Raw genomic sequence first — 24,226 nt, 5'->3', positions numbered from 1 at the left:
CCATCCAGAATTCACCAGAGAAATTGAAAACAATGTTTTTACTCTGATGTTTTTTGTCCGCTAATTTTGCACCCTTGAGGGTTAGGGTTAATCACATGATTATCAGACAATTTTTGAAAACCTCTGTTCTCAAAATGTTTTCCATCCACACTAAAATGCAATGCCGGCATTTTCAAGTTCCCTTGGTTTGAAGACCACTTTAGAAAACTTCTGTTTTCGGTCCGGATTACTGTGGACGATAGGCCTATCTAAATAGAGCTGTGTATTCAAATTTCTTAGGCATAGTGTGGATCGGGGCCTCAGTGAGATAGGGACAATTCCAGACTAGCAGTACTTTAATGTTACTGTGATGCAATTAATTAAAAAAAAGGTTTGACTGCTAATTCCAAGATAACAGATATCAAATATGATAATGATCACGACAATGGAGTTAACGACAACAATGATGACGAAGCAAATTTTGTATCAATATACAAAACCAGCAATTCTCTCTGAGCTACTTTTATTATTAAATGTTAATAATTATTGCAATAAAAATTAGTATTACACTTAATAATTCATAATAAATATTGCATTAATTTGGATATTGTGTAGTTCCAGAAAATATCCATGCCTTCCCCATGGAAGGGATTTTTTCCAAGACGACCCCCCCCCCCCCCCCCCCAACCCCCAAAGCCCTCTGGAAATTTCAATTAAGCTTCATACATCTCTTAAAATTTTTTGGTCTTCGTGAGACCCCCATCCCCCAGGAAATTCCAATCCATTCTGTGGGGGAAGTATATATATTTTCTGGAACTGCACATTCTCAAATCAGGAGCCTAATTACCAGTAATGCAAAACCTTTCAGAAAGTCAACCAAAATGCGCCACTTTAAAAATAACAATGTTCTCCCCATACCTCATAGAGGAAAAACCATTGTTATTGGTATTAACAGGATCCCTACTCTATGTTTAAACATTAAAAAGTGAAGTTTTATTGTCTATTGTGAGCATCAGTTGAATTTTGCATAATCCCTATATTTCTCTACAGTAAATCCCTCTCAAGTGAAGAACAAATGTACTCAGTTCATTTTTGGAAATCTGAATTTTTTTTACTCTCTTTTTCAAACTTCCACAATTCGGATGAAGAACAAGACTCAAGGATTGGATTACATAAGCAAGTAAAACCTAACAATATAATGTCCCAACATTTTGGCGACCTCAGGATGCCATTATCAAGGAATGATAACAGCGTCCTGAGGTCCCTGAAACATCAGGACATTAATATATCATTAGGTTTACTTGCTCATGTCTTTCAAAAGCAAAAATTGATAAGTATTGGATTGTGTATTATTTGAAATAATGCACTCTTTATCAAAAGAGAAGAAGTTTGAAATGTAGAGTGATGCCAAATTTCAATGATGAACTTCGTGTTTTGTTCACTTGGCTGGGTCTAACCATAAATATCCTATTATGTTAAAATTTTACAAAATCATGAATGACGTTAAATTTTACACTCACACTCACTAAGTTTAACCTGCAAATCAAAATTTGCAGAGTGATCTGTGCTAAACCTTTCATGACTACAACCAAAGCATTTTGAGATAACCAGTACCTCCAAGAATAGAAACTCCATGGCAGAAACTCTGATTGGGTGAAAGTGTTCAATATATTTTTCTTGTTGTTGGCTTGGGAGAGAAAATTTGCAGATGCACATTGAGAATGTCTAAACAACCAGTAATTGCTAATGAAAACTGTCTAAAATAATTGAAAAAGGAACTATGTTATGACACAGAGAAAGTGCAAGGCATCATTGAAGAGAGTGCAGCGACCTCCACCTCCAATGGCAAACTAAGTGAGCTTGAAGACCCGTGAGCAGTGACGTGCATAGTAACAAGGGGCTCAGCAAGGGATGACCCCTCAAGGTACTTTATTTCGGAACATATCCCGTGCCTGCTTCATTTGGCACCTGCCACCAGCCAGCCACACAGGAATGCCAAGTGCTGACAATAAAGCAGATGGACAAATGTCTTCATCTCTTTATTTTCTCTGTAATCATGTTTATTTTGCCAGCTCTGTGGTTTTTCACATTATCCAGGTCCAGTCCTCTCTTCCTCATTATGTTTCCTGACCTGAATTATAAAGAGAGAATAGAAGAAGTATGATTAAGGTGGCTCCATAGGGTAATCATTTATGGAGTTGCGTGCACAAGTGTTATGTTTTGAATGCTGTTTTTACATTCGCTTTCACACTCAGTCTTCTCAAACTTATTACATGTAATAGCCAATGATTAAATAGCGTTTTACTATCATCTCTGTTAAAATTTTGGGCTTTACTCTTGAATTATAAAAGCCCAAACAAATGTGTTTTTTACTGTTTTTATGGCTTTATTTGTGTTTTTCTTGAATTTCCTTCAGTGAAATCTTCCAAAATTATTACAGCACATCGCTTCCAGCTGGATACAAATTTTAAACACGAAAAGAGTAGGGTTTGTAAAGGCAGTTTTCTCGATTTTCTCAAATTTATGTCTTTCACCACTGCAAAAAACCTGATCTTACAGATTTTCCTGAAAAACAAGCTCCAACTAAGGTAAAATATTTACAACCAATCTGCCAAATTTTACAGAATTTCACCGAAAGAAACTAGAGAAAATTCACTGTCAGTTTTGATTTTTGTGCTCATGTTGACATCATAAAAAATCCAAAAACACCAACGTTTTCCTTTGAGAGTGCTCGTAGATTACTTGAGCTTTTGTCCTCGGTGCACGTGCGATCGTAAAACTATAGGGAGCCACCTTAAGCTAACTCTGAAATAGCAAGAGTTCTGATTTCATTTTTGTCTCTTTTTGGTGAGGTTTTTGTTTATTATTGTTTGTCCCTCAGTTTTAAATTTGAATAACCTCTAACTACCCAAAACATAAGCACAAGGCGTGAAAAGGCCTAAGTAAGTAACTAAGCAGCTGTGAAATTCAGCCTTGAATGGAACTTGAATGGAACTTGAGTAATGGTAGATTGCAGAAGAAACAACAAATAAAAGGAGTGACAGACAACACATTATTCTATCTACACTAAGCACTTACAATCTTGATGATGTGTGATACTGATCTTTCATTTCCATGACAAGAATGTTCCTCGTAAGGAGGATCAATGAACACATCACCCATGATGACAATTTTCTCTCCATCCCACTTGACATCATTAAATCTGTTGTTGAAAGAATGGATCATGCTTACACTAGAATTTTACCTGGTAATTAAAATGCAGTGAGCAAAGAAAATCTTATTAGTCAGACTAGTGGGGTCTATTCAGAAAATTCAGAAAATTCAGAAACAGAATGGTTGTAACACTAGTTGTGGTTGATGTCTTCATAGTTATCTAGGGGGGTGCAGAGCCATGCATTTCTTTGTGATGCTGTTTCTGGCATTCTGAGAGCATTAGTGAGCAGAAATTTAAGGTTTCTTGTAATGAATTTACAATTTCCCAGACAAAAAGCCCCTTAATCTGCCTAAGTCTAACATTTGCAAGGCAACAAAGAGTATACTTGTTTTTTATAAGAAAGAAAGAAAAAGAATGTTGACAATGCCATCTACATGTATACATCTGTCCTCCAATAGATCATACATAAGAACCAATCAAAATGCAAGAATAATTTTATGTATTATGTAATTGCTGATAGACAAGAATCACATGCGCTGATCTTGAAACAGAAAATTATTCTTAATTTTACGCTTAAAAATACTCCTTTAGAGTGTCTACTAAAACAACTAGACAACTCGACTTTGTTTTCTATGAGTGATAGTCAACATGCCGGGGTCTGCACCTTGTTGACCATTTGCTCATTGAAAAATCCATCTGGAAGTAACTTCCCTGACCACTCTGGGTTTCTATCCACTTTGACCTGACAGAAAACTCAAACTTAGCATGTAATAGGCCCTTTGCAGCTAAGCCATCATGTGACCTACTTTTCACAAAATTATGGGCTATAACTTAACGAATGCCAGAAATAGAAAAAGCATGTCAAAAATATCAAAATGGCCAAGTTTGAGGTCCCCATCATCAGAGAATGAGCTTTTATGATGGTCTGAATTTTTGAAAGAATAAGAAGATTTGTATGGAAAAAGTTGTTGGAGAGCAAGACCTTGCTCTCCAGCAACATTTCCCATACAAATCCTCTAAATTTTCCAAAAATTCAAACTGTGGTATAAACTTATTTGTTAATTCCTGGGACCTCAAACTTGGCCATTTTGGTATTTCAATGTGCTCTTTCCATTTCTGGCATTCTTTAAGTTATAGCCCATAATACAAAAAAATTTATGAAAAATTTGGTCCTGTGACCCCAGCTGCAAAGGGCCTATTGCCATGTAAAATCCTCAAGCTCAAGGTTTTATCATTAACTACAATACACATACGTTTTGTTGATGGTGTCAAATAGTTTTTGTGCTCCTGGTGTGACATTGATGCCTATTTTCTCCGCTGCTCGTCGCTTCTGCTCAAGAGCAGAGGTAATCTTTTTGTCAATTTTGTCAAGGTCCAGGACTGGTAGAGAAGGTGGAGGTTTTGTGGAGACCTCCACAACCTCAAGTTTTTTCATTTGAGCCATGTTCAACATCTTTATATCTGTGGTATTTTTCTTGGCATTCTTGGAGGATGAAGATTCTAAAACAAGTTAAGGTACCAACAACAACAACAACAACAAAGACGTTTATTTCACCCCAGAGTTACCAACACAACATTGTCTGCCATAATGACTGAACCTACGATACTCTCTATTGGAGAAAGAAATCCGCAAACTGGGCAGGAAATAGAGCAAGGCACAGCACCAGACCAAGAGGTATGGAGATACTCTGTAGAGGCCTTTTGACACAAACACAAATGAGATATGTAACAGTACTTCTAGTTGTTCTAGAACACATAACTGTTATCATACTTTACCATACCCAAAATTACAATTAGCCAATTGGAAGCATTTTCTACTCTCCTGATTTCCTGTGATATCAAGTCATTGAACTTATATCGCTGTGTTGATATCATAGTCACCTGGCTGAATTTGGGTGCAGTAAATACCTAAGTGTACCTTTTTTCGTATGCTTTGGTGGCATATAAGACTCATTTGGTCTCATCATGGGTATTTTGGCTCAGCTATGCCTCACCAAAATACAAACCATGGTTCAACCAAATTAGCCTGATATAGGCAATATTCTACCAAAATGTACTAAAAAGGCACGATTAAGTATAAATTTCTTCGGATTCAACTAAGGGTGCATTCCTTTGGTGTGATCTGGATCAGGATCAGTGATCCAAGATCTGTCTGGATCAAAAGAACCGATGAATCCACTCTGGTCATGGATTCATCAGTTCCCTTGATGTACCATGATCCAGACAGATCTTGGATCACTAATCCAGATCGAGATCACCCCAAAGGAACTCACCCTAAATCTCCAAGTTATGTTTTTGTTTTAAACCTTTTGATACACTCAGAGAGATGGAATAGAAATCATTATATTATAGATAGGACCCTGCATGCACTCTGATTGGTCAAAAACCCATGTTTTATCAGAGTATAAAACATAGAAAAAGCGTGTTTTATTGTTTTTCACCACATTACCCATTTTCGTTAAAGATGGCAAAAAATATTTTCTTTGAAGAAATTTGTGATGGAGCAGCAGAAAGTTTTCAAAACGAGGCATGTAACACTTTAGTGGTATGAAATTGCATCAGTTTGTTGATCTGTGTGTTTTGTTGTTTCTACTTGCGACGTGTAAAATCTATACCATAAAGCAAATGAAGAAACCTAAGCCGTGTATTACACTATGATAGAACACTCCAGACATTTGAGAACACTCGTGAAATGGAGAAAACATTCACCTGTGGCCCGTGTTTTCTACATTTTCCTCATGTTCTCAAATGCCCGTCGTGTTTTATCACAGTGTAATACATGGCTTAGGCTTCTTTACTTGTTCAATAAAAATCAATTTTTACTGAAAAAATAAATTTCAAGGATCTCAAGAACTCTCAAGGCATTAAAATTTCAACCCCGAATTCAAGAACTTAACAGAATTTTCGGGATAAGGAGGAACCCGACAACAAGGTGTCTGATCAATTGCATTCTAGGTGGTGAAAGGTGTTAACTTAATTAAGCTTACATTTAGTGGATCGGAGTTGAGAAAGACATTGCGCGAGTGTAGCGACCGATATAAATTATTAAATGATTGTAACTGATGAGCTGCGATTACGTCAATTTTACAAATTGTGAAACTTTCAGATCGGACATGTCCGGCCTGAACTTGTTCAAATCACAGTTTCCTCATTTCCCACCTCCTTGAGCAACAACTGTCAAAAGATATTTTGTCAAAGCCACAAAAATAGTTCAGAGCCCAGATATTACAAAAAAAAAAGGACCACTTCTCCAGATGCTTTCACCGAAAGTTTTAAACAATCGATCTACACCATTCAACCTTACATTTTGTATTACAGAGGTAAGAAAAACGTTCTTGGAAAGAAATTTCCTCGCCACGAGACGAAACTACCTGAGACACTTTCCTTGATGAAAACAATTCATCAAAACAACAAAGGATACTTATTATTACCAGTTTGGTTTCGTAATCGAAAGCCACAACTTCTCCTTCAATTTTCTCGTCGAAGCACGTAGTGCAAAGCACTTTAGTGCCCGGTGGAATGTCCTTATTTTCTTTTGCATCGCCAGTCGCCATGTTCCACCGGTACTTTCCACTCATGCGTAGCACGGTCCGTAGCATGCGTTAGCACATCTCTAGCTCTCTTCGTTATGGAGAGTTGCTAATTTAATCAACTCACCAGGCAACCATTTCTACCAATTGAGCATCTTAAAACCCAAATTTAAATTCCTGTGTTGATAAAAAATATCTCGAAATTCTGCTTTTAGCTATCAGAATGATTTTTTCGTGAAGTTAAAACCTTGTCGTATCTTGAGTGAAAAGCTCGATCTTTTCTTTGTTTCTCCCCTAAAGTGAAAAACCGCTGTCAAATAGCCTCGGCGAAGAGAAAATAAAGATGGCGGACGGAATGGTAAGTTCTGGTTTATTTCGTTTTGGCCTGTTTTAGCTTGGCAGAGTAACCGGTTCATGGTCAAAATAGGATTTAAATTTTTCCTTTATTCTTTTGCTGAAAGGAATAATTATTGTGTTGCACAATTGTTTTGTGATAATACAATGCACAGCTCAGAAGTGAGACATGCCATCAGGGATGGCACGTCTCCCAGACGCTTAGAAATTTTCCTATGAAAGTGAAAAGAGAAGGGAAACAAGTATTATAAGATAGTATAGCTGGTGTCAAACCTGGGTCGATCGCATATGAAGAGATACACATCACCACTGGACCACCAAAGCACTCGCCACTTGCTTTGCAATTTTAAAAGTATATACGGTGTTACCCTTACAATTATTAATCAGAGCTAATCTTTATCTAGGCTAATCAGTGCAAATACAGGCTAACTGGGACGCTATTCTCAGGGCAATGCTTTAGTAGGCTAGCCATACCATGAAGCTGCTCTTGGGGCAGTACTTTAATAGGCTAATTGGGGTGCTATTCTTGAGGCTAATCAGTGCCATAGTAGGGAGATGTGCTGTCCGTGATGGCTTCTAGAGATAGGCTTAATAAGTTAGCTGCAAGGTCTGTATTGAAAAACATTTAGACCAAGCACGAAAATTTTTGTATGTATACAAGCGTGAGATAGCAAAATGCGTAAAAAAACATTTGGTTTAGCCTGTCCCTCTCTCCCCTTCCCAAACATTAGGGCAGATACAAAACACAGGTTACCAGTCAAACTGGTCAGCCTAAATAGCCCTTCTTCTCTCTCCTCCACAGTGGCTCAAAGGTGTTTTGTGGGTGGGGAGAGTCCACTGAGCGATGTGAGTGCAGTTGCAGTAGAAGGAGGTGTGTGTAGGAGTATGAAAATAGACCCATTCAACTTTGCCCCTGCATTAACCTTGTGCAGTGGATTTTTATATGATGAATATCCGAACCTTTGCGGAAGGGAGAAATAATTCAACATTTGCATAATGTGTCTCACTTGATGTAATTTTCTTATTGAATTTTGACTTGTTACCACCGTACATCAGTCATATATTAAGTTTGTTTTGAAAATAAGTGCTTTCTTTGGTTGATTTCAGAATGTCGATGAACTGTTGCTTGGCCTGGCCTCTATGGGGTTTGAATTTGAAGACTGTCAGTTGGCCTTGGAAGCAGGAAATGACACACTGGAATCTGCAGTAGAGTGGTATAATTATGTTCTGTATACTGTCATTTCTCAACCAGTCATTGAACCCTAAATAAATGCCTAGTCCAAGTGAATGCTCCAGGTCTATAACATTTTATAAAATAACTGACATACTATGCACACTCTCATTGGTCAATAGAGTTCTTAAACCTATGTTGTATTGTACCGGTAAACCACGGTTCCCGATCTATGGCAGCTTAGAGAACTCGGAACTCTAGCGATAACAAATGTAATAAACAGTTTTGTCTTTCATGGACTGAGATATCAATAACAAGAATATGAAAAAAGGACCAGAAGTTGGTCGTCATATAAAGCTTTACTTTTTTTTCCATGGAAACAATTTTATGCTGACTCAGGTTACGCTTGAGATTAAAATTAACCTCTTTTTTGGTGCTTTCACGGTCTGTGGAGGATGAAGTAAGCTGGGCTTGACTGATCAATTTGGGTTGTCAAAAAAGCAGGGAAACGATTTCTTTTTATCAAAAATTTTGAGTTTAAACTCAATGTATGCATGCATAACACGATAAATGAATTTGTTTTCCATAAGCAATTTCAAGCGATAGTTTTCATTCAGCAAAATACAGAGAAACGCAGACTTCAAAGCCTTCAATATAAGTAAATAAATTCTGAATAAATTTCGGAAGCAGCGTCTCTGTAACAAACCTTTATTCCATTTGCAAAACTTTGGAAAGTTATCGTTAAACACGACGTTGAATCACTTTGCCAAGCACATGAAGTTTGGACTACTTGCACATTTTTTGTACAGCCTTTTACTTTTGTGATGACCGATTCCACCTACGAATCCCTACATTTCCCAGCAGAATACTTTTGAGTTAATTAATAAACAGTTTTTCCTTTCACCGATAACCTTTTCCTTTCCTTTCTTAAAACTTTCTTAGCCTGAATGTTGGGAGAACACTCGAAAAGCTTGTAAATCACTCGCATAATTGCTTGTGATTTACAAGCTTTTCTTGTGTTCTCCTAACATCCCGTGTGGTTTATTGCACCAGTAAACCCATAGAAAGAGTGGTCTATTGCTTAAATAAACAGCTTATTTGGTACTTGTTCAAGGTACCATCATTTTTTGAGATCTGGCATTTATTTCAAAGTTCTTGAACCTCATGTTGCTGATTCAGTCATATCAATCAATCAGTCAATCAATCAACCAACCAACCAACCAATCAACCAATCAATCAATCAACCAACCAACCAACCAACTAACCAACCAATCAACCAATCAACCAATCAACCAATCAACCAATCAACCAATCAACCAATCAACCAATCAACCAATCAACCAATCAACCAATCAAGCAACCAACCAACCAACCAACCAACCAACCAATCAACCAATCAACCAATCAATCAATCTATCTATCAGATGTCTTGTATGTGTCCTAAAGTTGCATCATTGTAAGTAAAACTATTGAAAGAACTGAATACAAATGGAAGTAGAAATCTAAGGGGCAACTCATGTTTACGTTAACTGGTCTTGATAGAGATCATAACATTTCCAGAAAATAGTGTAACTGGGATGGGTCAGGAAGTTTTGATGTCTGTCTTGAATAGGACAGATGGCAAATGGTCCTTCAAACACCTTGGGCATTGCAAGATTTTTGTCAAATTTCATGGGTATTGCAGTCTCTTTTTTATTAGCAGTTAAGAGTGGCTTGCAATCTCAATTTTTCACAAAGCTGTCTTGGAGTCTTGTTTTTTGCAAGGCTTAGGGTTGGGGGAAGGTCCTTGAAAAACACATGTTTTGCAGAATTCAACTCAGATTTTATGGGTATTGCTGTCTGCTGTCGCAGCATCTCAATTACTGTTACCAGGCTAAGAAAATCTCAAGCTCATGAAAACAATATCAGCCTTGCTAACTCAGAAAGTTACCTTTTGCCACCCCTAATAATAAATTAGGTAACTGTACATCGGGATTCAGAGGTAGTAATCTACATATCTACAAGTTGATGATTTCTTTAAGACAATTAATTGACCATGCCTTTAATTGTCATTTCTATCTACTAGGTTGATAACAAAAAGAACTTATCCAGATAGGGACGTTTCTGAGCCCAGGCCTGAGCCAGCAGTGGAAGTATGTTACTTTGTTTGTCATGTCATGGCTGTTGTCTAAGAAGAATTACAAGGAGTCCAAAGGTTCCTAACCATGAAATCCTGGGTGCCCAGCACTTAAGTTCATATTAAAAAAGTACTTTTTTCCATTTACCCTAAGGCAAAAGTTAGTAGCTTGTGGCACCTGGGCACTTCTAGAACACAGCCCTGCCTATTCTGTAGAGAACAGACATTTTTTATCTGCCATCAGTTTTAAACAATTACTTGTTTATTTCAATAGTTGAACTCTCAGGAGTATACCCCAGATTGGCAAGGCTTATCCAAGTCAGGGTCTTATTTTCGTGACGGAATACTTTAGTTAACTTCTCTGGAATCATTTTCTATAGACAGTGTAGATGTCGTAGTTGTTAAGTCTTTGCTGTTTGTAAACAAGACTTTTCATCACAGTCTCAAGTTCCTACAGAGGAGAACAGCTCCTCAAGTGATGATGTTCAACCCTCATCTGCCCTGTCAAGTCGATACACAGTTAGTGAGGAACATTTGAAAGCCAAGGAACAGTTCATGGAGAAGGAAAGAGAAAATGCAAGGATGGAGGTCAAAAGGAGAAAACTAATGGAGAAGAGAGTAAGAATACCATCATAACATGCGGCAAAATTCTCTGTAAATATGGTTCTCATCATCTTTATGATTAAATAGACTTTTTCTATTGCTGCTTAAATGGATGATCTCAACTCTCAGGGGTTGAACCTTTTGAATAATAATCTTAAACTTAGCCATATGGCAGTGCATCCCTTTTTAATGAAATGAAAAATGTTTTCAAATATTAGAGAGCTGAAACATCCGTAGAAAATGGATTTGATAAAGACACAATTGGTTTTTAGTTACTTTGCATGTATTTCAGTCATTAAATAATATTACAACTTGGGTTCCCTATACATGTACATCAAGACCTTTATTCCTGACTCTAGGCACGACAGGAGGTTCTGCGACAAATAGCCGAAGACAGAGTCAACAGGAGTAGCAGGAAGGTAACCAAACCTGCATCTACTCTGTCTTCCACAACTCAAATGGCAAGCAGCAGCAGAGAACATAAACAATGTTTACAGCACAGTAAACAGTGCTTGCTTCAGGTGAATGTTTACAGAGTACTTCCCTAAAATTGAAAAGACATTGAATGTAGAAGGCACCTATGACCTAAGTAGGCATCTTTGCTGGTGTTACTATGAAATTCAGTTCAGTTACATGTATAACTCTCTCCAGTTTTACGTTTTGGTCCTTCTGTTTACTAACCAAAAAATATTTGGGTTGTAAGTTACCTCCTCCTCCTCTCACCTACACCACCAACACTTTCTAAGTTTCTTGTGTTCTTCAAGGAGGAGTTGATACAACTTGAAGTTTGTTTTCAAATGCAGGTTTTGAGCAAACATGACTCTACTTGTAAAATTAGCCTTAACTTGCTTCTTATCGGATTGCGGTTAAATTAAATAATAAACCTGCCCAAAGTGCTTTATAAGGAGCTGAATAAGCCCAGGGTTTTTGCATGAAATTTTTTGAAACTTTTCATTGTGCTGCATTGATCAGGTCTTTCATAAGACTAACATGTTTGAGGAGTTTAAATCCCAGGGCCCGTTGTAAGCTCTTACAGCTTCTTGTAGAATATTAAAAAACTATTGTCACATTATTCCTTTATTTATCTCACTTTACATCCAGACTTTAAGGTCTTTCAAAAGACATACATATCCTCCAAAATGTCAAGCACAATGCTTCCTAAGGCTGTTAACCAAACTCACTCTCATAAAGAGTACAAATGCCAGTCATGTATCGTCATCATCATTGCATCATTTCCGATTTACTCACTGTAGATAAGAGGTCCAACTGGGCATGTGCAGAGACAAACATTTGCCCCTGATGCCAAACTTCAAGATGTTGTGACTTTTATCTGTGGCCAGTATCACCTGAGCTCAGATAACTTTGAGCTTTTGCAGGTACATCATTATAGTAATACAGTAAATGACACCCTGATGTGTCCGGTTTAGCAACTCAGAGTAGGTGACTTTATGACAGGACCTCAAGAAGGTGGAGTAAACAAGAGGTATAATTATTTTGTGTGATTTTGTTTGAGAGGGGCAAGGCTTGGAGTTCTCCTAATCATGTTACAGTCTATATGGATATCTGAGATCGTCAGAGGGAATGAAACTTTCTCAAAGTGCAGAACCCCTTTTCTTTCTGTAATTATCAGTTTCATTTGGCTTCACAGCCATTTCCCCACAGGCTGTTCACTGATGCAGAATTGACCACAACATTGGTGGAGCTTGGACTTAGTGCAGGGGGTTCACTTGTGGTGAAGAAGAGAGATGTCAATCCACCGTCTTCATTGTCTGGTAAGGCTGATGTTTTTCTTCTCTACAGTCATTGTCCTTTTTATTATTCTATTTCAACTGTTGGAGATGCAGTGGCTTAATAATTAGCATACTGGAATCTGAATTGAGTGGCCAAGTTCCAATCTATTGTGTGTTTTTTTCGGTGGGGATTAGGGTGGGATATGACCAGTGTGCAAGGAAAGTTGTGCCTGATAGCCTGGAACTTATGGATTTTGTCTGTCACTTGAAATTTGTGAAATTTCTTGGGAAAAGTTTGAGGAAATTCAAATTAGAGATGAAATATTTTGGGGCTGGCTAGTGAAAATGATTTTCAGGCTACTACATCATAGTTAAAGCTTACCTGAAGGGTAAGCCTAAACATTCTTTGTACCCTGATGACAGGCTAGCATCATCACCAAGACAGAAGAGAAATGTACCTAATCACTCTATGCTAATGAACCAGCATAAGGGCCACCTGGTCTGATGCAGACTTTCCTATGTGCATTATGGTTTATTCAATAGGCCATTTCTGAGTTACCTTGTACCTCTGTGTCAAAATGAGTCTTAGTGTGAAACCAATCAATATTATATGAAAATGTGTTCTGCCTGCACATTCATTTTCATGCAAATCAAACTCATTTTTGTATGAAGGTTTTTGCATGAAGACTCATTTTGAAACCGAGGCACACGGTAATTTGGGAATGGCCTATTTCATGTTGGGAACTTATTTTGGGAACAAATTTCTCAGTCAGTTACCTAGCTTATGAAAATAAAAGAACTTACAATCTGATTACAGTGATGCTTGCAATTTGAGAAAAAAAGTCCCTAAAACAACCTCTAAAACCCTAAATCTGTAGGCCAGGCATCTGCTGAACTCAATCCACAAGATGGTTGTGCTACGACATCAAGAATGGCAAACAGACCTGAGAATACTGGTGGGCTACCATCAAACCCTTGTCCTGACAGAGAGGACAATGTTTCTTCCCATGGAAACGATGCTACTGGCAATGCTGATGATGCTCAAGAAGAGCAGGAAGATGCTGATCCCCCAGTATTTGATAGAAGTCCACCACCAGAGTTAGAAGATCACCTGAGAGTACCTTTAGAAGGACTGAATCCAAATATCCTTGGTGTAGGCGGAATGCAGAATTTTGTTGCTAGGGGACATGGTCACATGTGGGGGGAAGGGGTAAGACTCGGTGCTGTTCAACATAATCCACATGTGATTGATCCAGTTCTGAGAGCACAAACCCCGGGGGAGTCTGCTGTTAGGAGATTGGAAATGCGACAGCAGCAACAGCTTCAACCAGAAGCAGGTATTGAACGCTTGCCTTGATTATCATACACAAAGCCTTGTTACCTAGGGAAATACAGGGCTTTCCACTTTTCAAGTTGGTAAAATTTACCCCTCTGGCTTGTGATGTTCAAAGGATGGATAATGGTATCCATTAGGTAAATTGCCGACCAGTGGATAAATGTTAAGAAAACACATTTATTTACCATATCCAGTGGATAGTGATTTATCTCATGGAGAATGTTGTCCACCGTTTGAACAACTGAGCCATGCAGGTAAATTGACATGGAGTGACTGAGGACATAGAGATGCCAAAACTGACTCAAGCAGGTATTTGAGGTGCATCTAAATGGCTCAATAGAAATTCAGCAAACCCATTGCAGTTGTTCAGGACAAAGTTAATTATTTCATAGAATAATCGTATTTTGGCAGGGAAATCAGTTTAATAGTACTCACTGGACATTTGCTGGTGTTGTTGTTCTCTACTTAGTGAAATGAGGCACTACATATTAGATATACTATCATTCCATGAGATACTCATTGAGTTATTCTTTAATTCTTCTTGAGGACCTAGTCAAGTAACTCAAGAAGAGCAGCCCCAACTCCATCGTGACGTTCAACGTCTGGAAGACCTGTGTATCAACCACATCAGCCATCGGCTCCCTGGGCATCAGAACCCGATTTCTACTGTTGGCATGTTACCACATGATCTGTGTGACAAGATCTTGACTCATCTCATGAAGAATAAAACACTTACTCCCAAAGCAATGCAGGCATTTATCCCCTGGTAAGCCAAGTCTTTAGGGACCTGTTTTGAAGGGGCAAGGGCAAACCATGTGGGGTTTTATTAGGTGTGGATGAGATTTAATTACAGTCGAACCTTTACCAAGCTGCCACCTATTAAGTGGCCACCCCTGATTAAGCAACTAGTAATACAAGTCCCAAAATTGTTGTCAGTAAAATATTGTAAATAAAACCCTGGCTTATTAACCGGCCAGCCTCATGTTAATTCCTGACAAACCCGTATTAAGTGGCCAACTCCTATTAAGCAGGAACCTCCCCGAGGGTGGCTGCTTAATAGGGGTACAATTATAGCTTAGAAATGTTGTGAATTAACAAACAGATTCCATGTTTCCATGCATTTGTTTGGTAATTGATCACAGATGATGTCACTGATGTTCTCATTTCTTCTAGTATTCATGGTAGTGTTTGCTATTAATAGTAACTTATACATTGTGCGTTCAGCATGTCTAATGATTTATACATCTTGTGTCCAGTGGTCTGCGACATATGAAGCTGGATTGCTACTCTCTGGTAACAAATGAGCTCTTGATAGCACTTAGGTAAGCAACACAACAGTCAGAAATTGATTTTTAATGTTGCAGTCAAAACAGGAGAAGTGTTTCCTACCAATAATTAAAGAAGCATTGAATGTATTAATGGAAATTTTGTTTTATTCTTTGGCTCAAATAAGCCATTCTTAAAAATATCAATAGTTCCACAACTTAAATTCAAAAATTTTAGTCGTCGCAGGGATTTTTTATGAGAAATGGAAAGTATGCTTTGCTTGCGTGAAAATGAAAACTAAGTCAACAACATTTTTTGTGTCTCATTTCTCTTCACCACTAAAATGAGTTATTTCTGAAGGACCAGAAAATGTTTCTTTTTAATGCAGATTGCACAGACACCTCACCCACCTCAGTTTGAGAGCTTGTCCTCTCATAACAGACAAAGCACTAGAAGCAGTGGCAGGTAAATATCTTTTTATCCCTGGTGTTAATCATGTGTAACCTTATTTTCTCAAAATCACAAAAAGTAGATGTGATAAAAAAGAAAAGTTGAATTATTCAAATTGATTAAAAATAACTTGAACGAGATGTTGAAAAATTCTCAAAATTCACAAAGATGAAGTGTTGTGAAATTAAGTAACTTCAAACACTTTAGTAGTCTTGAAATTAACGAAACCCCCCTCTACTGGTAATCCTTCTCTGTATAGAACCCCCACCCCTATATTTAACTCCCCTGTGTAAGTATCCCCATGTAGGCAACACTCAGAAACATTTCAAATTACTCATAAGTTGCACTTAATAGAGGGAGGGGGCCTATTTATATTATATTTTTATTTCTCAAAGAGGTGGACTTATTTTATTAGGAGGGGCCTAAATAGAGAAAATATGCTGTATTTAAAATGACCCCTATAAATAACACCTCCTCTCTCACGTACATGTATAGCCTGCAATATCTCCCATTTGCATAATTTCATTGATATTTAATATGCCTGTGTACATCATTCTTCCTAATTGGGTCTCTCACAATTTATTTATACTAAAAATAGTTACTGGAGAATGTTTCCATCATTGGGTAGTGAACATACTAAATGCAGTGTTGACAATAACCTATGAATAGTTCTTTTTCTTTTATCTTACAGTTCTTAAGAGACTCAGATCACTTAATATAAACCAGTGTGCCCAGCTTACAGACAAGTGCTTTTTCCACATAAAAGGTAAATAAAAAGAACTTGTAATTACCAGCAACAGTTTTTACCTTTTTCATCCTCAAGATTATTGGTATGTTCAAGTTAAAAATATTCTGTAATTCTTTATTTCAACTCAGTCTTGAATTGAGTTGAGCTTAGTAACAAAGGATGTTTGGTCTTTTGTCAATATGTATCATCAAAGTTAAGCTTCCTGTGCTCAGTGAAATGTAGTTTTGTACCCTTATGATATTTTTTTGCTTCCCATACAGAACTTCCATCACTAGTGACATTACAGATGGACATGACAAAAGTAAGACAACTTAGTCGTCCAGTAATTTTATCTTTATTTATAGCTTGTATCACATGCATTGTAAGTCTCTTCAAAGCTGAAATATTGCATAGTGTATTTCATTTTTAAATCATATCCTGTCACATTTTTTATCTGTCCTCCAAATGCCTGTAATGTATTTCAAGTCTAAAATATTCACTTGTAGATAACTGATAGAGGAGTTTGCCATTTTCTGGAGAATGCTACATGTTGTCCCCACTTGGTGCATTTAAGTTTCAGCGGGACAAGCATTACAGATGGCAGTTTGGCAGCCATGTCTGGTCAGTGTAAATTCATAAGTCGAACTACGTCTTTAGGAGTGCAATGTAATTTGTAACAATTGAGAGATGAATTAGTCAGACATTATTATTTTGATGTCACGATGTAGAGGCGCACGGGGTGTCATGGGACATTTAGGGACTATTTACAATAGGCTTTTGGCGGGAGATTCAGGTCATTCTAGATCGGTCAGTCTTCGTGTTCGTCCACTTTTTTTATTGAGCTTTTGTTATAACAGCTTGTATGTTTAATTATAGAATATTGTAATATAAAATGTTCTAGCTTATTGATTTTGTACCCTTTCCTCGGGTCTCATGCTGCTGCATTAGATGAGGAATACGTTTCCACATAATTTTTGGCCACATCTTAATCATTGTTAGCGCCAATAGTTGTAATTTGCAAGGATACAGATTATCTTATTACACGAAATACATCTGCATCAGATGACTGACTGACGCATCCTCAATAAACTATTCACATTGAATGTCTCATATGTTAGTGTAGTCAGAATTTGTAATTTTGATCCATTTGGTTATTAATAATATTTTGATTATAGGCCTCAAAGCCCTCAAGATTCTTGCCGTCAGCAGTACAAAGGTATGGTACAACTTTTGACAAAAAGGTATACTAAAAAAAAATTCAATTACCTGACTATGGTTTAAACACTTTCCTGGTCATGACAAATAAATCCAACTTTGTTGTTTTTGAAATGGCATTAGTAAAATCTACTGCTTACTGCTTACTGCCAGGTTTTGCTGCTGGCAGGTTTTGCAGTCTGTGATCCAATGAATAACTTGGAGTAATTGGGTGCTTAGCATTTAGCCAAAATAATCCAGAAATAACGGTTGAAAGTCATTTGGAACAGTAATTTTCTGGACAATCCATTTTGGAAATTATTTCTACCTCCAGAGGTAGTCCTCTCTTTCCGTTTGGAAGAGAACAGTGGAAATTTCCTTACCATGTGCTAAATTTTCTAATCTCCAGTCTCTCACCATCCTAAAACAATTAGGGGAATCAAATTGAAATGGTAAGTGCCACCTTGTTCGGTTGGTTTGCTGATTTTGGAAAAACCCTTTCCATGATTATCCAATGGTTATTCCCAATCGGTTTATTTTGACAAACAGTAAGCACCCATTATTTTGTTACTTGGGTAACCAGTGAACTGTTGGGGCAGCCTGCTACTAGAGGGGAGCTCAAGGGAAACAGTAACCAGATCACATGCGAGTGGAAAGTTCAAGTTGTTGTTTCCCAAGGGAGTTAGTGATATTTTTTCACCCTAAGAAGTTAGGGAGTTTTGACCCAATTGTAAATTACATTTGAGTTGGGAGGTATAACAGTCCTAGTTATCCTAGTGTGTAAACTGAGAGAAGTTCCAGCAGTGTGAGAGATACTGACCAATATGCAGACATTGTCTTAGCAATAATTAGCTAGGCCTACTTTACAGTGTCTGCCAATATGTACAACTAAATATTTAATTATTTTATTAATAGATCACTTTGCTGGATGTTGTGCATCACTTAGACCAGTTGGAAAGTCTGAATGTCTCACACTGTACAGCAATACATGATGGCAGTTTGACAGCTCTGACAAATCATCCATCACTTATGTCACTCAATCTACTCTCGACAAATATCTCTGATGATGGACTCTGTCATCTCCAAGGTAAAATCAAAGCTTCTAAATTATGTGAATAGAGAACTTCAAGCATCAAAAGGCGGTCAACAGTTTCAGTTTTTCTCGGTATAAACACATTTTACTTCCTCTTAGTGTGCTTATGTGTGCTTTTTTCCTGTTTTCCCTTTCACTTCTGAGCTGGGTTGTTTAAAAGCCGGTTAGCCCTAAACCAGAATTAAAAGTTAACTGAAGTATTAATTTTTCTTGTATAAAAATGCTTTTCACTGCTTATGTTTTGTGTAGTTTGAAATTATTGAAACCCAAAACTGAAGGGCAAACAATAAAAACAGAAAACTTCACCACAAAGTTGCAAAACTCAAATCAAAATCTTCGCCAATCCTGGGTTAGCTTAATCAGGCTTTGAACTTAGGCAGACACCTCTCTGACACGTCACTCTTTTTTAATTGCTCGTCCGTCCTCAGTCCTTTTCTTAATTTGCTTCCTGTGAAAGAGTGCATTTTTCACATTGATTAGATTCTTGAACTACCCTTCCTAAGTAATAAATTTTGTATTAGTTTTACTGAAGCCATAGTAGATTATTTTTCAGTGACAGCAGCTAAAATGATCAACTGCTCATTCAGTGCCCTTCAGAATGTTGTTTCGGTAGGATGTAAATTAAGTGGGAAAGGAGATTTTCACAAGTGTAACAAAATGCTCTCTGTCTTGTTTTTGCAGGTCTTAAGTTATCAACGCTGAAACTACCGAACAGACTGAATATTACAGACAAGGGAGTGAATAATATTCAAGGTAAGAAGTGTTTTTAATGGCAAAAGGTTGACAAATGGTGGTCATCTGTTTGGTAATGTGTCACTGTTGGTACTTGGACATAGTTGATGGAAGGGAATGGTTAGGAAACTTGACAAAGTTCTTTGTTGTATGTTTTTGTTCTCTTTTTGGCCTTGACCAAGCACAAAACACAATAGTTGTTTACTCCGTACTGAGGAACTAACCAATAGAAACATGGTGGTTACATAATTCATGCATTGTGTATGAGCGCAAAACAAAAGATTGTGCACGGTCGTGGACCTTCCAACATAAATCTTGACAACTTTGTTTGTTCCTTTCATGTTTGCCGGGCTTCATAACCAGTCCCCTCTATTAACTATGCTAGGGGGGACTCCCATGTGAGAAGGTCGGGGATGCTCCTTGGAAAATTTGAATGAAACCCCTAAAGGAGGACAATCTGGTCAAGGCTTGAGCTTTATTTGACCCCTATAAGATACCACTTAAAACAAAAATGATAGCATTTTTTATTATTGTTTCTTCGAGTGCACCCTTTGACAGGTGAACACCCTAGGTGAGACCTAAATCCGTGATTTACAGCCCTAACCAAGACGACAAGCATCCCCCACCTTTCCATATGGGAGTCTACCCCGGGCTTTGGTGATTTTAATCATTTTAAAAGTTGACTGCTTGAACCTTTTTTCCTGCCAGGACTTCCTTTGTTAGCTCTTGATCTGTCAGATTACATTCATGTCACAGACAGTGGGGTTTACTCAATAGCACATATGACAAGGTAAAACATTGAACTTTTGTATTTGCAAAACACATACTTACATTACTTACATTACTTACATTACTTGAGTTGTTTACATCACTAACAATTCTTAACTATACATTACAAGCATTTCTTACATCAACCATAACTTACCCACTCACTTACACGCACACACGCATAGAAAAATAAATAACATGGCAAAGTCAAACCCGTGTGAACCTGACATTTTCTTACTCACTCAAAAACGTCTTAGGTATTACATGAACTAAATATTGGATGTTAAATGTATCCCTGGAGCCCACTAGCAGCATTCTGCATTAAGCATTGGCAGATTTATTTTGAAAAACAAAATGCAAGCTGATGTATGTTGGGTCAGATGGGTTGACACTGAGCCAGTCCAGTAAAAACCATCTTGCCCCTCTCATGCCTATTATGCTTGGAACATGTGATTCAGACCATTTACCGAGACATTTTCACAGTTCCTATTGAAATCAAGTTCATCAAAGGTGTTTTAAAAGTACGTATTGACTGAGTAAAGTCACACTGGAATGGGAAAATATTTGGCTCCCAATCAGGAAGCACAGACCTCGCTGCACTCTACTGGTACACCCTTACCTAAGGCCTTAATCCCGTATTAATATTGCAACCTTTTTCATCATAATGATTTTTGCTCAAAACTAAGGCATTAATAGCTGAAAGAGCTACTTGTAACCTTCCTTTCCTTCACAACACAGATTGACTCAGTTGTCACTTAGCAATACCAAACTGACAGACGATGGAATGAAGAGCTTAGCAGGCAAGATTAACTTTTATCCATTTTACCAAGCATTTTAGGCAGGGAATTTAGCTGCAGGGCTTTGGACGCTTTGCGGGTCCACAATGCTAAGCAAATAGTGAATTATTTCAGGAAAAAATAGAATATGAGTGTAAGTCTGGGAGAAGGAGAAATGCTGTGGGAACACGAGTTGCAAGTTAATGTTTCCAGAGCTTTTTCAAGCTTATCCCAAACTTTCACAAGTGGTTCTAACTCTTTAGAAACGAAAAGAAAATGTGTTTTACCTTACTCTTGCAGTAAGTCATCTGTACTTTTTGTTGACAGCTCTTACAGAACTTGAAGAACTGAATGTAGACAGAACTGTGATTACTGACGAAGGATGTACAGTTTTGCCAAGTAAGCGACTCTTACCATTTCTGAGAGATCGTTTTTAAAGGGTTAGTAGAGAAAAAATAGTCACTGAAGGGAGAGGGACATATGTAAACAGAGAAACCAATGCGGTGTATAAATAAAACCGTTTTATATTTAGTCTTAAGTGTGTGAGCATTGCAGTGAAAACTATCAAGGAATGATTTTATGTGATAAGTTTCAAGATGGGACTTGCTTTTAAGCGTGCCAATTAAACTTCATGTGGTACTGTTTATTATGCTGTACAAGGTGGTTCTAACTTTTAAGTCTGTGGATCAAACCCTAAAGTGTGACCATTCAAATGAAAGCTATTGGGCAGCACTTTCATGTGCACTATTGTGCGGTACTGGGTGGTTCTAACTTTTTTCACTGTATTCTCTTTCTTGGTCGTTTAACATCACCAATCCATATTTAATACTCGCACAGGTTTCCGGTATCTCAGGATTCTTGGTTTGTCATCCACAAGAATAAGCAACAAACTTCTTTTAAATGGAACCCTGAATCACTGCAAGAATCTTGGGAGATTGAACTTGAGTAGAACCAGAGTGTCAAATAAAAGATTATCCCACCTGGTACTACCATTACTAAGTCAACTTAATCTTGATTGGACAAGAGTGACAAGCGACTGTCGCACTCTTCTAACAGGTAAAATTTACATAACTTGTTGGAGAATTGCGTATGGAGATCAGTCAAGGTATTTTAAGTTAGTTTGGCCATGTACAAAATCACCTTTAAATTGAAGGAAGCCTGAAAATAGTAGTTTACTAAGATAGAAAAATATCAAAGAGATAATAATAAACCATAAAAGATAAAACCGTGACGTAGCTTGTTTAATTAAGCGGCCCTTTTGATAATCCTTTGTGATATAAGGTTCCCTGTTTTCACAAAGGTCCTTCTTTCAATAAGTGCAGTTCACGACATGTTCCCATCTTGCATCACTAGTGCCCAGTCTACCGGGTTTAGTCTAGTTTGGAGTTGAGATCTGACGAATAGAGTTAATGCAACTCAAAGAAAGCAGGCTTGACTAAGCTCACGGTTTGTAGCTCAAGGGAACATTAGAGATGTCAAGGCAAGAAGGATTTAAAGCTCCATCTTCAATTAACACCCTCTCTCGAGCTACTAGTTGAGACACGGTGGCCTCGTGGTAAGCGCGGTGAACTCCGGATCGAGCGGTCCGGGTTCCGGATCTGACCGAGGTCACTCAATTGTGTTCTTAGGCACTTCACTTTACTCTTACAGTGCCTCTCTCTACTCGGATGTAAACAGTGAATTTATTGCTGGGGGTAACCCTGCGATGGTCCACCATCCTATCCAGGGAGGAGTAGAAATACTCCCTGTAGCTTAGTAATAGAGGAACCGGGAAAATGTAGTTAACATCGTGATAACTTCTAATACGTTATTACAGACTTATTTGCGTAATTTATGTATCAAGGGCTATTTCTGCCCAAGCTTGCGCGTTTGTACTGCAAGAAGTGTTTTGTTAAACATGTTTACCGTTGTGTGTTTAGATTAGCGCGTTTGTTAAATAAATTCTATTTGCAGGTTGTCCTTCACTAAAAGCTTTGAGAACAAACAACTGCACCCCTCCATCACAGGAATCTGAAGACTCAGATGACGAACAAGAACAATAATAAACACAAGAAGAATGTGTAGTCAGCAGTTTTGTACGATCCCATTAGTTGCTCTGCTTCCATTCTCTGTCAGTCGCGTCTCCCTTCCACCCTTAAGAAAGTTTGCTTTGATTTAGAGAAGAAAGCTTCTTATAGTCTTAAAGTGAAAGTCAATACGTTCTTAGGGAAGAATGCTTTGTTTTTGTTTGTTCTTTTTTTTTTTACTTAAAGCACCAGTCATAACTGCCACCGCAATTTCTCCTCTCTGAGACCGTTCTTTCACATACTTCTATAGGCTCTAAGCCTAGACTTCCTGCGAGTCGATCAATGGTGTGACGTCTTTGCATTATGCAAATTAGAAAAGTGATGACGTCATAAGTTCCTTTCAAACTATAAGCAGCAATTATTTTTTTCATTTCATAGGCACTTTAACCTTTGGCCGCATAAAGCCGTCCTTTTGTATTCAAGTTTGATTCTTGCGCTGTTTTGCGAATTTGTTTTCAAAGTAATTTAATGAAGTTGGGTCATTTAGAAACCAGCCAACTTGTTGTTATTGTTGTTATTGTTTGTGAAATATTGATATTTGATTGTATGAGGAGAGTTGATTTTTTTTGACACTTTTGGTGTAATTGTAATACAGTTGAAAACTGTGTGATGGTTAAATAGCAAGTACAAAAGAGATAAGAAATAACTATAATAATGAGTTTTAATTTAAGTGCATGGTTCGTTTAAAAATATATGACTTTTATTCGAGAATATTTAACAATAAATACGTTCGTGAACTTGGTCAATCTAATGTATGCATTTGCAGTTTTTCTAAGGCCAATTCTTTCTTTATAATTTTTTAAAATATACTTATTTTCTTGGATTATGTTTCCGTACATTTTAATTTCTCAGTCAATCGACCAGGCTAGGGTTGACCGTGTAATTTTTCACACAGGCTAATACAGTATAACAGGCGGCGAAAAGCAAGACCCGGAGGGGAGCCCCACCCACTACCGGTAAAATTGTAAAATTAGGCGATTTCAGTGCTTGGGGTTGTGTTGTATTAACTTACGGAAAAGGAGTTGTTCATGAGCATAACATGTATCAGCGGAATAGACCAAATAAACTAATGTAAAATTTATTGATATGGATATATGTGGAAATTTTTGATGACCGGAACAGACGGCTATTTTCGTCTTCACAGCCGGTGGAATTCCGACGGCTGCTAGCTTCTGCTGAGA

The 24,226-nt window shown here is 37.6% G+C and overlaps 2 protein-coding genes across 3 annotated transcripts; one reads left to right on the top strand and one right to left on the bottom strand.

Moving 5' to 3' along the window:
* Positions 1–485: 485 nt before the first annotated feature.
* Positions 486–6,747, bottom strand: LOC149114892 (protein LSM12-like). Its single transcript, XM_089284544.1, has 4 exons — positions 6,555–6,747; positions 4,387–4,633; positions 3,058–3,181; positions 486–2,110 (listed from the first exon to the last, which is right to left on the bottom strand). The coding sequence occupies exons 1-4, from the start codon at positions 6,730–6,732 to the stop codon at positions 2,069–2,071; spliced, it is 591 nt and encodes a 196-aa protein (XP_089140670.1). The 5' UTR covers positions 6,733–6,747; the 3' UTR covers positions 486–2,068.
* Positions 6,748–6,875: 128 nt separating this feature from the next.
* Positions 6,876–24,136, top strand: LOC110066867 (uncharacterized). 2 transcript variants are annotated; one of them, XM_089284538.1, is made up of 22 exons: positions 6,876–7,021; positions 8,125–8,231; positions 10,254–10,320; positions 10,746–10,922; positions 11,267–11,428; positions 12,161–12,283; positions 12,556–12,679; positions 13,516–13,974; positions 14,520–14,739; positions 15,230–15,295; positions 15,628–15,704; positions 16,381–16,455; positions 16,698–16,738; positions 16,923–17,037; positions 17,592–17,632; positions 18,526–18,697; positions 19,385–19,456; positions 20,144–20,225; positions 20,942–21,003; positions 21,307–21,378; positions 21,817–22,035; positions 22,933–24,136. In XM_089284538.1, the coding sequence occupies exons 1-22, from the start codon at positions 7,007–7,009 to the stop codon at positions 23,019–23,021; spliced, it is 2,637 nt and encodes an 878-aa protein (XP_089140664.1). In that variant the 5' UTR covers positions 6,876–7,006; the 3' UTR covers positions 23,022–24,136. The 2 variants fall into 2 exon arrangements, with proteins under 2 accessions (XP_089140664.1, XP_089140665.1); XM_089284539.1 differs by lacking the exon at positions 6,876–7,021 and adding an exon at positions 7,804–7,888.
* The last annotated feature ends 90 nt before the right edge of the window (positions 24,137–24,226 follow it).

This window comes from Orbicella faveolata, unplaced genomic scaffold (assembly GCF_042242905.1).
Source record: "Orbicella faveolata isolate gen_17 unplaced genomic scaffold, um_ofav_v1 contig_13, whole genome shotgun sequence".
NCBI lineage: Eukaryota > Metazoa > Cnidaria > Anthozoa > Scleractinia > Merulinidae > Orbicella > Orbicella faveolata.
Note: the sequence above shows the minus strand (reverse complement) of the source record. Positions and strands in the feature narration are given on the sequence as shown.